Here is a 13515-nt window from a genome sequence, read left to right on the forward strand (position 1 = left end):
AAACTGACTCCAGTTTCGATCCGTCAACACTAACCTATGTATGATTTTAGCGTATTTAATTTTTGAAAAAATATATATATTTTATCCACATAAATTGATTTTGTCATATATTGAAATCCATTCATGAATAAATGATTTAAAAAAGAACAAGTTTTTGGACATACTTTTTCAACTACTGCAGTTACACAAAATTTAGCTAATTTACCGTGAGTAAATGTTTTTTTTTAAACTTTCTTAGCTCACAACATGCTACTTTCAAACTAGTTTGAGTTGCAGCTTCACTATAAGAATTTATCCTTGTGAAGGACTGAAGCGATAAAATGCTTTTTCAAGCCTTCATTTTTTTTTTTTTTCATGATGTAGCTTTTTTGTTAGATGAAAATAATGAAATGAATGTTATATTCAGCTTCTGTTTCTTCCAAGAATGTTCGAAAGACACGATGACTGATCGTTTACGTATATTATATTCCTTTGGTACTGCAGTATTCTCACCAAGTAAATGAGACTTGCATTATTTGTGTATTAATGTAAAACATTGATTCATTTTAAGGCCTTTGCAAGAATTGATCTGTACTCAGTGAGGTTGTTGACCCAGTTCTACAATAAAGTAAAACATCAGCAACAGCAACAACATTAAAATAAAAGCAATTATAATGACGATCAAGATTTCTGATTTAAACACAAAATCAGCACTTTTGAGGGGAGGGGATTAGTCAATATCACTGCAGACAGTACTGAATTGGTACTTTATTTTATGGACTCCAGTGAGATGGAAGATAAAGTTGATCCCGGCGGGATTTGAACAAGGAAGGTAAAATGTCGCAAGAAATGCCGCAAGGCAAGTTTTTCGACGATCTGATGATTTTGCCAATACATAAGGCCTGAATTTTTTTATTTTCTTTTTGTGGGAGTGAGTGGCTAGTTGATTATGTCAACCCCAGTACTTGGGAGGTACTTATTTTATCGACCCCGAAAGGATAAAAGGCAAAGTCGACTTCAGCGGAATTTGAACTCAGAACGTAAAAAGACGGAAGAAATGTCTCTGAGCATTTTCCTCAGCATGCTAACGGTTCTGCCAACTCTCCGCCTGACCCATAACAATAATAATCCTTTCTACAGTGGGCCTGAAAATTTTAGGGGAAAGGATAAGGCGTTCATCGACCCCTAAAAGCAATGAAAGGCAAAGTTGACCGCAATAGGATGTGTATTTCTGCGCGCGTGTGTGTGTGTGTAATGTATGCTCGTATGGGACATACATACATACATGTGTGTGTGTGTGTGTGTGTATGCGTGAGTTACTATGTGTGGCTATTTGGTAAGTAGCTCGCTTACGAACCACATGGTTCCGGGTTCAGTCCCACTGTGTGGCACCTTGGGCAAGTGTCTTCTACTATAGCCTCGGTGAGTGGATTTGGTGGACGGAAACTGAAAGACGCCCGTCGTATATACACATGTATATGTTTGTGTGTCTGCGTTTGTCTCCCCACCTTCGCTTGAAAACCGATGTTGGTGTGTTTACGTCCCCGTAACCTAGTGGTTCGGCAAAAGAGACTGATAAAATAAGTACTAGGCTTACAAACAATACGGCCACAGTCAAATGACTGAAACAAATAAAAGAATATATATATATATATATATATAAAAATGAAAATGTGTGTCTGTGTGAATCCCTAAAACTCCAGAACTACACAACTAATTTCATTCAAATTTTACACATGCCTTACTTAGGGTCCAGGTTGTGTTTTAGTCAAAAATTTTTAAACTTCTTGTGTAGTTTGAGCCCACAGCAACATAATATGTCCTCCACTATTTAAGTATCAAAACTGAAACAATCACATTTCGATACTGTAATTTTTGGGGGATTAATTTACACTGCATACGAAAATACAGACATATTATTACGGTACGTTATTAAACACTCACAGATCTACGCATACATTCCTGACGACTGACATGCGTGAAGTGTCAATACGAAATTTTATTTTCATTTCCTTTAAAACAATACACATTTACTGTTTCATTACCGATTAATAATTATCGCAGTAGTTGCAAGGTTGGCAGGTAAAATATAAAATTCTTTGTCTCTCTGTACAAGTGCTTCTATTTCCTTAATTTAAACTGCATACAAAAGTACAGACATACCATATACGGTACGTTATTAAACCCACATACACACACATATACATACCTGACGACTTAATTTGTTTATTAACCACACAGGGTCGAAACACAGAGGGAACAACACAAGGATAGAAGAAACACAAAAGTGGAGGAAAAATAAAATCGAACGAAAAGAATGGTAATAATAAATCAAAAGGTGGAATGACGTCTACTCGAACCCCACACTCCAGTTGACGTCATTGAACGATTTTAGAAAAAAAAATTTTTGACACGTGTTATTTTATTTTTGTCTTTTTCTCCTTGTGGTAAATATTTTATCTAACTGTATTTGCTTGAAAAAGAAAATAGTTTTCTTTATATTAAGCAATTCATTATAATTACTTTTACGATGTGCCTAAATAAAAACCATCGTTATAGATCAGCATTTCTCAACCTTTTTCGCGATTTGGCTTCCCTTGAACATTGAAAAAATTTATTTCGGCTCCCCTGTGTTGATGAAAAATTTAATCTAGCTTCCCATGTATCTGAGATAGACCGGCCGGTCCATGACAAATCTGACAAAAGGGGGGACCCACAGAACTACCAGGTCACGAACCGCATCTGAAAGTTGGCGCTCCAGTCATGCTGCTAAGGAATTTAGATGCTCCAATAATGTGCAATGGTACGCGGATGATTATCAAGAAATTGTGCTCCCGAGTTCTGTAGGCAACAATCTTGAATGAACCGGCCACTGGCTAAGACATACTTATAACTCCCATGTCCCTTACCCACTCCGATACGACCTACAAGTTTAAACAGATGCAATTTCCCATCAAACTCTGCTTTCCCGGGACAACCAGTGCAAGCGGTTGGTTTGAATCTGACAGAGCAAGTATTCTCACACGCACAACTGTACGCTGGCTGTCCCCATGGTCTTTCTATTTGTGCACCCGAGGGAAGGACGAAGAATGTTGTCTACCAAGAGGCACTCCAATGATAACAACGGCAACTTCAGCTGCTCCAATTTCAACTCCGCAATTTTTTCATCGTCCTGCCAGCCCAAGTAAGTCCAGTCTTGCTTTGCTCTCCTTACTAACTCACCATGACATTCTTTCTTTTTTTCTACCAAGAGCCGTCGCCCAAACACCACTTCGTATCCACTTCTTCCTCTTTTTTATGTCTTCGTTTCTCTCTTCGCGTCGTTCTCTGACCGGGTGAAACCGGACTTCGCTGCTAGTATATATATATATATATATATATATATATATATAATGTATATAAATGTATGTATGGGTGTGTTTGATTTTTTTTCTCCAATTATTTCAATGTATGTACATTGCAATCATACCCATACATTTCATGTTGACTCACCTTAAAAGAGAGACATAGAAGGTGTCACATGAATTTGGTATTTTATTATATTACTGATTAAATTCTGTTGTTTCTTTATTACTTCTGCATCATCACCATTACCATAACAGCCACCATTACGGTTTGTTGCCTAGAGATTTTTCTCATCTCATTCAATCAGTATATTAATTTGATTTATATTTTTCAATATCTAAATCTCTGTTTTTTTGTCCTTTTCAATTTTTTCTAGAAATTAGAAATTACAAGACATTTCATTTGTGTCGAAATTAAAGTAGCGAATTAAGCATTATTGACATTCTATTCAGCAGTTTGACATTCTAGAATTAACGACCAAATATCTTCTAAATCAAACCTTACTTAAATAATGAATCTTTCGTTTTTTTTTATTTGCCATTGGACCACGGCAATGCTGGAGCAACACATTGAAAGGTTTAGTCGAATAAATTGAGCGCAGTATTTATCTTTAAAGTCTAGGACTTACTCAATCTTCCTCTTTGGTTGAGCCGTTAAGTTAGGGGAACGTAAACAAACCAACATCAGTTGTTAAGCGGTTGGGGAACAACACAAAACTATATATATGTCCTGTACCCAGATAGGCATCTATATATACATGTAGATGTAGGTATGTACATACATCTACATATATATGCATATACTCATTTATTAGTTGTATTATATATATATATATATATATATATATATATATATACATAGGCGGAGGGTAGAGAATACGCACACCACCCGTTTTCGGCATAACCTTAACCCTCGGCACCAACAACAGGTGGTGTGCGTATTCTTTACCTTCGCTCATACGTAGACGACGAGCTTCTTCCAGTTTCTGTCAAACGAATTCCCTCACAAGACTCTCGTCAGCCCGTTGTTATAGTAGAAGACACCTGCCCAAGCTACCACGTAGTGTGACTGTACCCAAGACCACGTGGTTAGGAAGCAAGCTTCTCACCTGCGCCTAGCCATACCTGTATGTAGTATTCCTAATTTTGCAGCATTTCTCAGCAGAATGGAGCCTGTGAAGACAGACATGAAGAAAAGGAGACGGGCAGGTTGTTGTATCTAATAAAATAGGGATGGTTTTAAATGCTTTTAAAATTATCCAGTGCCATGTCAGAGAAAGAAGAATCATTTGGATACAAAGTTTTGTCTTTTCATTGTTAAAGGAGGAGGAGGAGGGGGTGATGAAAAAGTTCAATATTTTTTTTGTGGGTAGGACTAGGGTGGGGTGAAGGATGGTATTTGCCACATTGACGAATCTCGTCCTGAATACTTTATCTGAAAATTAAAAGACAAAATGGCCGTTGTGAAAAGTCTTTGATCATAGACTTTACTCGATCAGGAGTGACCTGGGGCTAAACTACTAATGGAAACATTAAAAAAGAATCAGTAACAAATCGATACTAACACCAAAAGCACAAGACTACAATTAAAATAATATTTAAAAAAACTGTGATAATAGCAAAAATTGCATCTTTCTCTGAGTGTTTACTGACATTGAAGCTAAGAATATCCTTGCGTAAAATACAAGTCAGCGAGAAAACCTTTACGTGATCGCTAAATCTGCTAGAAATACAGCCACATTTCATTCAGATCTTAACCCACTGTTTTTTAAAGAAAGTACATTGGATAATTTGATCCTAGAAGGGATGGCTGAGACTAGAATGCTTTGGATCATTAGTCCATTGAATCCGGACACATTTGGAGGTAAACAACAACAGGTAAAAGCACGTTATTTTTTATTCTAGGTACGACTTCATCCACTGATAATGAATGCTTTTTGTTCTTGTAGTTGACTTTGATCTCTGTAATTTAAAAATCCGTTTTGTTTGTTTCATTAAGTAATTGTGAACGTAGACTATTTTCTGTTACCTGCCAAAACTAGTAACCTCTATACGGTCCACCCCGTCTTGTATATCAGGGACTAATATGGCCAGTGTATCCCTGTTTAAAACAACCCGCTATCTGAGGGAGATTTGGCTGCTATTTCTAGCAGGTTTCGCGACTACATAGTTCCACGCCGGCTTTGGCAAGTGGTGGAAAAGAAAATGGACAACGCGCTCTATCTTCCACCAAAACAAACAAAATATGGATTATTAAACTGGAAACAGGCTGAAGAGTGCAAGGTAAATTAACAGAACAAGAAACATTCATTAATTTGTGTGAAAAGTCGATAAGCGATGAAAACAGGGATGGTCGAGGGATGAGCTAACGACAACATTACACTTCATAGAATAACAGTAGCAGCAGTAGCAACAACAACCAATGCTCTCTTCGTCAATTTCAACATAATACAAGACCTATCAAGTGGTAGTTACTCCTATGATGAAGTGCCCAACCCAAAGCGTCAAATATTTCCTCTTCTTCACGGTAAACAAATATTATAGGAAATAATAAGCAGATGAATCAACGAATCCATAGTACGAAGAGAAATAATCTTTTCTGCTAGAGGCGTAAAGCCTAACATTTTGTGGGAGTGGGGGTTCCAGTCAACTACACTGATCCCAGTGTTCAACTTGCACTTATTCTATCAACCCCGAAAGATGAAAGGTAATGTCGACTTAAGCGGAATTTGAACTCGGAACATAAAGATTCCAAAGCTACCCAAGTTAAATGATTTAGTAAAAATCTTATCAGTTAAGAACGTGGGAGAATATCAGGAAGACTTCGTAGATAAAACATCAAACGGTCGTCATCCATTATCTCAACCAAATTTATTCTGTAATATAACTAATCAGTTACTGAACAACGCAAATAAACATTTTATTGGCTGCGTATGAGTCACGTTCCTTTTAATTGTATATAATCAAGAACAGGTTGCATAGAATCGTCGTTATATTGTCGGAGAACAATATATTTCTTGAGGAACAATAAATTATATCGCATTATATATTTCAATGTTAAAAATTATCAGATCGGGAATAAGGTAAAATATTTGATTCAGTTTTCAAAAGGCACAATTCCTTTTCAAGGATCAGCCATTAAGAATTTGTAATTTATGGAAGCAACCAAGATATTGAACAGCAAAAACATCTAATTGTGTTAATTTTTGTTTTATTTTATTAAATTTTATTTATCGAGTTTTAAAATATCTTTGTTTAATCTGAAATATGGCCTTCATTCTTTATACCAGAGGTAGAAATAAGAAACCCGTCGTGTATACACGCACACACATACATGTATATGTTTGTGTGTGTGTGTGTGTGTGTGTGTGTGTGTGTGTGTGTGTGTGTGTGTGTGTGTATGCGCGTGCATATGTAAGTATGTATGCATGTGTGTATCTTTGTGTTTGATTCTATCACTACAATTTGACAATTGTTTTTCGTTTTACTTCCCCATAATGAATCGGTTTACAAAAAAGCGACCGATAGAATAAGCACCAAAGTTCAAAAAGAAGCATTGGGGCTGATTTGATCGACTGTACACTTCGATGCCCGAGCAATGCCCGCAATCCAATCACTGAAACTAGTGGTGGAGTTAAACAGACACACGCACCCACCCCAGCCTCCACACATACACAAATCCTTATTACTGGATCTGCCAGGATTGCCAACTTTCACTCCCTCTCTTCCTGCTTGTAGTTGATTTATTGATAAGGAAGGTACCCGCGGGGAAGAACGGGTTCAGAATTAGCTGCAAAAAGACCAAGTTGATGCAGATAAATGCCACGGCCCAACATTCCATCCTCACCAACCAGCAGATTGAGGAAGATGCGGACAGTTTCTTTAACCTGAGCAATGTGATCGGTAGTGATGAAAAATGGAAAGCGATGTAAACGGAAAAATTGAAAAGCAGGACGAGTATTCCAATGTATGCTTCAAATCTGGGTCAACAACATAACAGTCGTACCATATGCTGCAATAGTTCTACTAGTGGTTCTGTATGGCTGCGAAACATGGGAAATATCGGCGAATGTAACCAAGAAGATGGACACAATCTATCGACGATGTATACGGAAGATCATCGTAATCACTTGGCGAAATAGGATTACAGAAGTCCGTCGGCGACTTTTCTCAACTGTTCTCGATTCTGGGCTGTCTCGTCTGCTTCTGTCCAGTTTTTACTACCTGCGGGCACAATAAAACGGGTAAAAAATCATGACGAGGATACAAGTAATTATTAAGGGGTCAATGTAAAGCATAGGGTGAAAGTTCGAATCTAGTTTACGATGCTAAAGTTTTCTATCTCATAAAAAAAAGTAAAAACATATTTCATCTGTATTAATTCATCAGTCTAAAGCAGACTGAAGATTCAAATAGAGGTAACATTACGTATTCTATGTTATTGACGCCATACCTATCAAGCAAAACCTCAACAATTTAAATTCTGTGTGTGTGTGTGTGTCTCTCTCTCTCTCTCATGTATATATGTATGTATATGTGTGTTCAAAAGTTATATGTACGTCGCAGTAGAACTCTCGATTGACAGTCTGGCCCTGGGGGAGGAATTCTCGATGCACAATACCACGTTTCCGGGCTGACGCTCGTGGCAGGTGTTCCAGATCGCTCACCGTCTTCAAGGGACGTTCTTCCGCTTTTGAAATGCTCGTGCCGCTCGAAACATTGAGCACGATCCATTGCTTCGTTACTGCAAGCTTGCCGAAGCGCCTGGTTAATGTCTCTGTAGCAGACTTGCCAAGTCTAACACAAGTTTATAGTGATCAGATGTTCGTTCTGTCATTAACTCATTTTCTCCATCAAATCAACGTTGGCTTCTGAACAGGTGCACGGCGTATGACACGTCAAGTGTCGAAGCGATCGAAGAGTAATGTGAGATAAAATGTTTTGCTCAAGATTCGGGAATTGAAACCACAATCACGCGATCGTAAGCGCAGCACCCTTACCACCAGGTCATCTACATAGCTACGTATGTGTATGCGGGTATAGGCATATATTTATCTTTAAACAAACACGGCCCCCCATCCACACACACATATGTTATTGTTTATAGTCGTTAATCAAAACAGATTATAGATAACAGGAAACAATTGCTGGAGATGACAGGGACTTAAGAGTTCACTGGTACTTCAAGCATCACCTTAGCAGCTTTCTCAACCAGTTGGTTGAACACACACACACACACACACACACACACACACATACAGGTGTGGCTATAGTAAGAAGTTTGCTTCCCATGCACGTGGCTCCTTGGGCAAGTGTTTGAGCTGTCCAAATTCTTCAGTGAATTTGGTAGACGGAAACTGAAACAGCCCGTCATATATATATATATATATATATATATATATATATATATATATATATATATATATATGTATATTTACTCTTTACTCTTTTACTTGTTTCAGTCATTTGACTGTGGCCATGCTGGAGCACCGCCTTTAGTCGAGAAAATCGACCCCAGGACTTATTCTTTGTAGGCCTAGTACTTATTCTATCTGCCTATTTTGCTGAACCACTAAGTTACGGGGACGTAGACACACCAGCATCGATTGTCAAGCGATGTTGGGGGGACTGACACTCAAGCATATACACACACATACATACATATCTATCTATCTATCTATCTATCTATCTATCTATATATATATATATATATATACACATATATACGACGGGCTTCTTTCAGTTTCCGTCTACCAAATCCACTCACAAAGCTTTGGTCGGCCCGAGGTAGAAGACACTTGCCCAAGGTGCCACGCAGTGGTACTGAACCCGGAACCTTGTGGCTGGTAAGCAAGCTACTTACCACACAGCCACTCCTATATATATATAAACACACACACGCTCATATGATAAGAGAAGGAGAGGAGGGTAGACAAAGAGACAAAGCAAAGATATAGGATATAGTTAGATTAACTTAATCCTAGATATGGGAAAAGGAAATCAAATGAAGGAGAGAGGGAGAGAAACGTATGAAGTGGTGAATAAAGGTCAGTATGCACTTCACAGTCTATTGCTTCTCATTGGTGGTGAGGAGTTGCGAGGATTAAAAGCAGGCAGGAAAATTGCCAAGTTTAATGTCCATTAAGATCGTTCGCAACTTTCAAAATCTGTCAAGAATTACAGGAATGCAAATTCTATTTTGTCATCTCATTAATAAAGAAGGAGAAGGTGACAGAAACTTTCATCAATACATTTTTTTGCGTGAGATGGTATATTTGTGAATTTGAAAATCACTACTGTGTTAATGAGCCGAGCTGTTGATGTATGGCCCTTGGTCAGTCCTGGTTGAGAAGACTTATGATGAAAAGCATTCCGGCTATGATCATATTTTCATTTTGGGGTATCTGGGACACGAAAACTATACCCGGGTATTCTTTCGGTTTATGATCACGAAATGAAGCTGGACAAATTCGATACATTTCGTTAGTCTCCGTAGAGCTTTGTAAATCTTCGTGCAGAATAAAACAGAACTATTACATCATGCATTGAACATTACTTATTCTGTTTCTAACTTATCTACAAGGATCTTGGTGCAAAAGCCACCACTTAACAACCGGTATGGTTTGTTTACGTTCCCGTAACTTAACGGTTCAGCAACAAGTGACCTATAGTACTAGCGTCAATTTGTTCGACGAAACCCTTCAAGGCAGTGGCCCCAGCATGGCCGCAGTATAATGACTGAAACAAGTAAAAGATGGAATTTTACGGCTGCTGAAGTTGTGGTGGTTCGGTTCTTTCTAAATAAATCCTTTCGTTTGTTTGGTTAAGTTCAACGATGTTTAGCTCACTTCTACATATTTATAGAGTTGATTATTTAACCTGTTTTGAGGTGATCTCATTAAGTGCGATGGCTTTCTTTTAAGGTAACCAGTACTTTCCTATCAACATTTCATACATTTTTGTATGAACCCCCCCCCCCCAAAAAAAAACAACAACGAAGTCTTCCTATCATTTATCTTTCACTTGTTTCACTCATGGATCTGCGGCACGGTGGGGCATTGCCCTGTGGGGTTTTAGTCGAACGAATCGATCCTGCAATAATTGTGTAACTCTGAGAGAGGAATATGTTGAATAAAATCACAATTAACTGATTCTTCTGTATTTGCCTTTTTCACCCAAAGCCAGGAACTTTTCAACTCTCCCTCGTATGTTCACTTACAAAGCATTGGTTGGCTTGGAACTATTGTAGGAGACGCTTGCCCAAGGTGCTTAGCAACTGGGCTGAACCCGAAACCTCATGTTTGCAAAGCTAGCTTCTTAAAAGACACACAGCCATCGTCTACACCTATACACAGCTATATCTGCATCTAGATTTATTTTTCTTCTGATGTTTCTAAGAAATGCTAAATGTACGGCATTTATTATTTATTTCGGTTGCAAAAGATCGATGTAAAAAAAAAAAAGAAAAATTACAGCAGAAAGTAACCAGGAAAAGCAACATCTGTAGCAGCTACAAAACTTTGCTATCAACGAAGAGATATAATCCGTTATTATTATTTTTCTAACTAATTATCTATCATCAGCATACCGCACGCACACATACACACACATACACACACACAAACACACACACTGTCAAATGCCCGCACGCACACACGCAAGTGCGAAGACACGCATATATTTATGTTCATACAATATAAAAGTATAAAGTAGAATAATGGCTTCCGTTTTTTGTTTCGTTTCCTTTCCCTGTCTTCTGTCAGTCCGTCTCTCTTTCTCGTCCCCTTCTCTCACTCTCTCTTTTTGTCTCTCTGTCTCTCTCAGTGCGTATGTGTGTGTACTTGTGTGTGTGTGTGTATCTGCCTGTCTGTTTCTGTCTCTGTCCGTCTCTCTCTCTCTCTCTCTCTCTCTCTCTGAAGATATTCCAGGTTGACGTGTCTGGTCAAACACTGAAGGTTCGCTGGCAATAAGTTACTCTTATTGAAGTTATGTTCGGTTATCCTGCAATGTTATTTGGAATTAGATCCGACTCCATATTCTGAGAGGAAACCAGTTCCATAGACACCGAGGTGCGTTGCTTGGTAGTTAGGGTATTAGGACAACGATCGTATGGTCGTGTGTTCGATTCCGGCGCCATGTTTCCTTGAACAAATAAGATTAGTTTCAAATTTTGGCACAAGGCCAGCAATTCCGAGGCGTTTATTTTATCGACCCCGAAAGGTTGAAAGGCTAAGTCGACCTCGGCGGAAATTGAACTCGGAACGTAAAAACGGACGAAATGCCGCTAAGTGTTTTGCTCGGTGTGATAACACTTCTGCCAGCCCGCCGCCTTCCCTTGAACGAGTAGTATTACTTCACACTGGTCCAGTCTACTCAAATGAAAAAATGAGTAGCAGCTGAGTGCCAATGTTGCTACTTTCTCTCTCTCTCTCCCTCCAGCTGTCACATTGTCTACGTTCCCCTGGGTCATAGGGCCGAGAGGGGGTCTATAACTGCCAAAACAATTCAAAGCGTGATGTTACCAATATATATCTTGATATCATTCAGTGTGTTCGGGATAAATTTGACGATCTTTGTGTCGCCTTTTCGCAGGGACAGCTTGATGTATTGGTGAACAGTGAACGGTGTTGGAGAGCATAAACGTTAAAGTTGTAGTTGAGAAAAAGCTAGCTGACATAAGAGGACTGGAAGCCATGTGAATATTGGAAAAGAGCTATCCGTATCATGACATTTCGCACCGGATATCAAATGCTGGCATCGTGGCTGCTACTCAATGCTCTGTGAAGGCTGAAAGACGTTACACAGACATCAAGAAAGCCAAGTTTCCCTAATTTGCGATGGTCTTTGAGTATGTCTCCAGTGAGGTTAACGTTATGCCGCCCCACATCTTTGATCAGGACCTTAGGCTCAATTCAGACGGCTACGTGAAGCTGCTGGAGACCGTGGTCAAACTCTGGCAAGCGAAGGCTGCTGCTGGTCGGATATAAACGTGGCAGCAGGATTCGACTTATGAATATTCCAGTAACATCCTTTTTCGGAAGCTTTACTGACAAAAGAAGCATTGTCATAAACTATTGTCAAAATAATTCGTTCCCACAACCAAGATGTAGAGGCCGGTTCAGCTATCGCTTCAATTATCTTTGATCCGGCGGCGTTGATAAACAAAGGAAAGAATAAATACTCGTTGGTTTACCTGTGACAACCTTTGCTTCCAACACTGCTGGTTCAAAGACATATATTATGTACAGCATATTCATTGTTTAACAGTCCTCGTTCTTCGTCGCATTACTCAATGGGTAAATCGCAGCCTCTGAGATGTTGCTGTTAGCGGAAGTGTTAGTAACAGCGACGTCTAGTGCCAAAGGCCAATCTGAGGCGTAGAGAAAACAAGCAATCCCGTCTGAATGTTTGTCACTGCATCATGGTCCAGTCCAGAGGGTTTCTGGATCGATCGCCGTTGTGTCCAACAACACAAAATATCATTCGATTGTTTATTTCAACTGCTCCTCCTCCCATCTCTTACTTCTTGGACCAGTAGCTTCCTATTTAATCACACCATCACAGTACGTATTGACGGAACTCTTTCTGCCTCATTTTCATTCAAGTTTTGTCTCCCATTCTCTTCCTTCTAAACTTCATTAACCTATTTGTCACCACAGCCAACTGATATGTAGAAGACACGACCCTTCATTGCCCTTCATCCCTCTCTGACTTTCCCTAGCCAAGACCCCCTCCCGCAGCCTAGACACCCCCTGCCAAATCAACATCGATTCCATAAACAGCAACATAGGATCATTCCAAGCTTGTTTCTTTTAACAGTAAAGACTCAAGTACTACCCATATCAAGGAAACACCAACGCATGAATGGCTTCAGTACACTCATCGTCGTTTCAAATGCCGAGTCTTAATATCACCGAGAATTTTTCTTGGCGAAAGCGTATTTTTAGTATAGCTTGGACCGCATCCCAAAGACAGGCCCTTACCTTTAGGACCAGAAAATATTTCAGTTCCCAACAGCTGCCTATTTTCTACAAGGGTCAAGTGAGGCCTACCATGGAGTACTACTTCCACATCCGAAACAGTGATGCTATTATGGACACTGGGTGAAGGCGCGTGACTTAGTGTATTCGGCACACGATTGTAAGGTTGTGAGCTCGATATTCCGCGCCGCATCGTATCTTTGAGCAAGACA

General features: G+C 39.2%; 1 protein-coding gene across 5 annotated transcripts in view; it reads left to right on the forward strand.

Annotated features, from left to right (window-relative positions):
• The window catches only part of LOC149135392 (uncharacterized), a 42096-nt gene that overhangs the window by 5680 nt on the left and 22901 nt on the right, over positions 1–13515 (forward strand). For 2 of the 5 annotated variants that reach the window (XR_016242427.1, XR_016242425.1), the window contains exon 2: positions 2221–3163. Coding sequence is in view for 2 of the 5 variants with exons in the window: in XM_089354524.1 (XP_089210650.1) it covers positions 2878–3163; positions 7062–7255 (480 nt within the window). In the remaining 3 variants the exon portion in view is untranslated. Of the gene's footprint in view, positions 1–105; positions 207–2220; positions 3164–7061; positions 7256–11915; positions 12491–13515 lie in introns of those variants that run through there. The other 3 variants (XM_089354525.1, XR_016242426.1, XM_089354524.1) reach the window with 3 other exon arrangements.

The sequence above is a fragment of the Octopus bimaculoides genome, chromosome 6 (assembly GCF_046866305.1).
Source record: "Octopus bimaculoides isolate indiv1 chromosome 6, ASM4686630v1, whole genome shotgun sequence".
Taxonomy (NCBI): domain Eukaryota; kingdom Metazoa; phylum Mollusca; class Cephalopoda; order Octopoda; family Octopodidae; genus Octopus; species Octopus bimaculoides.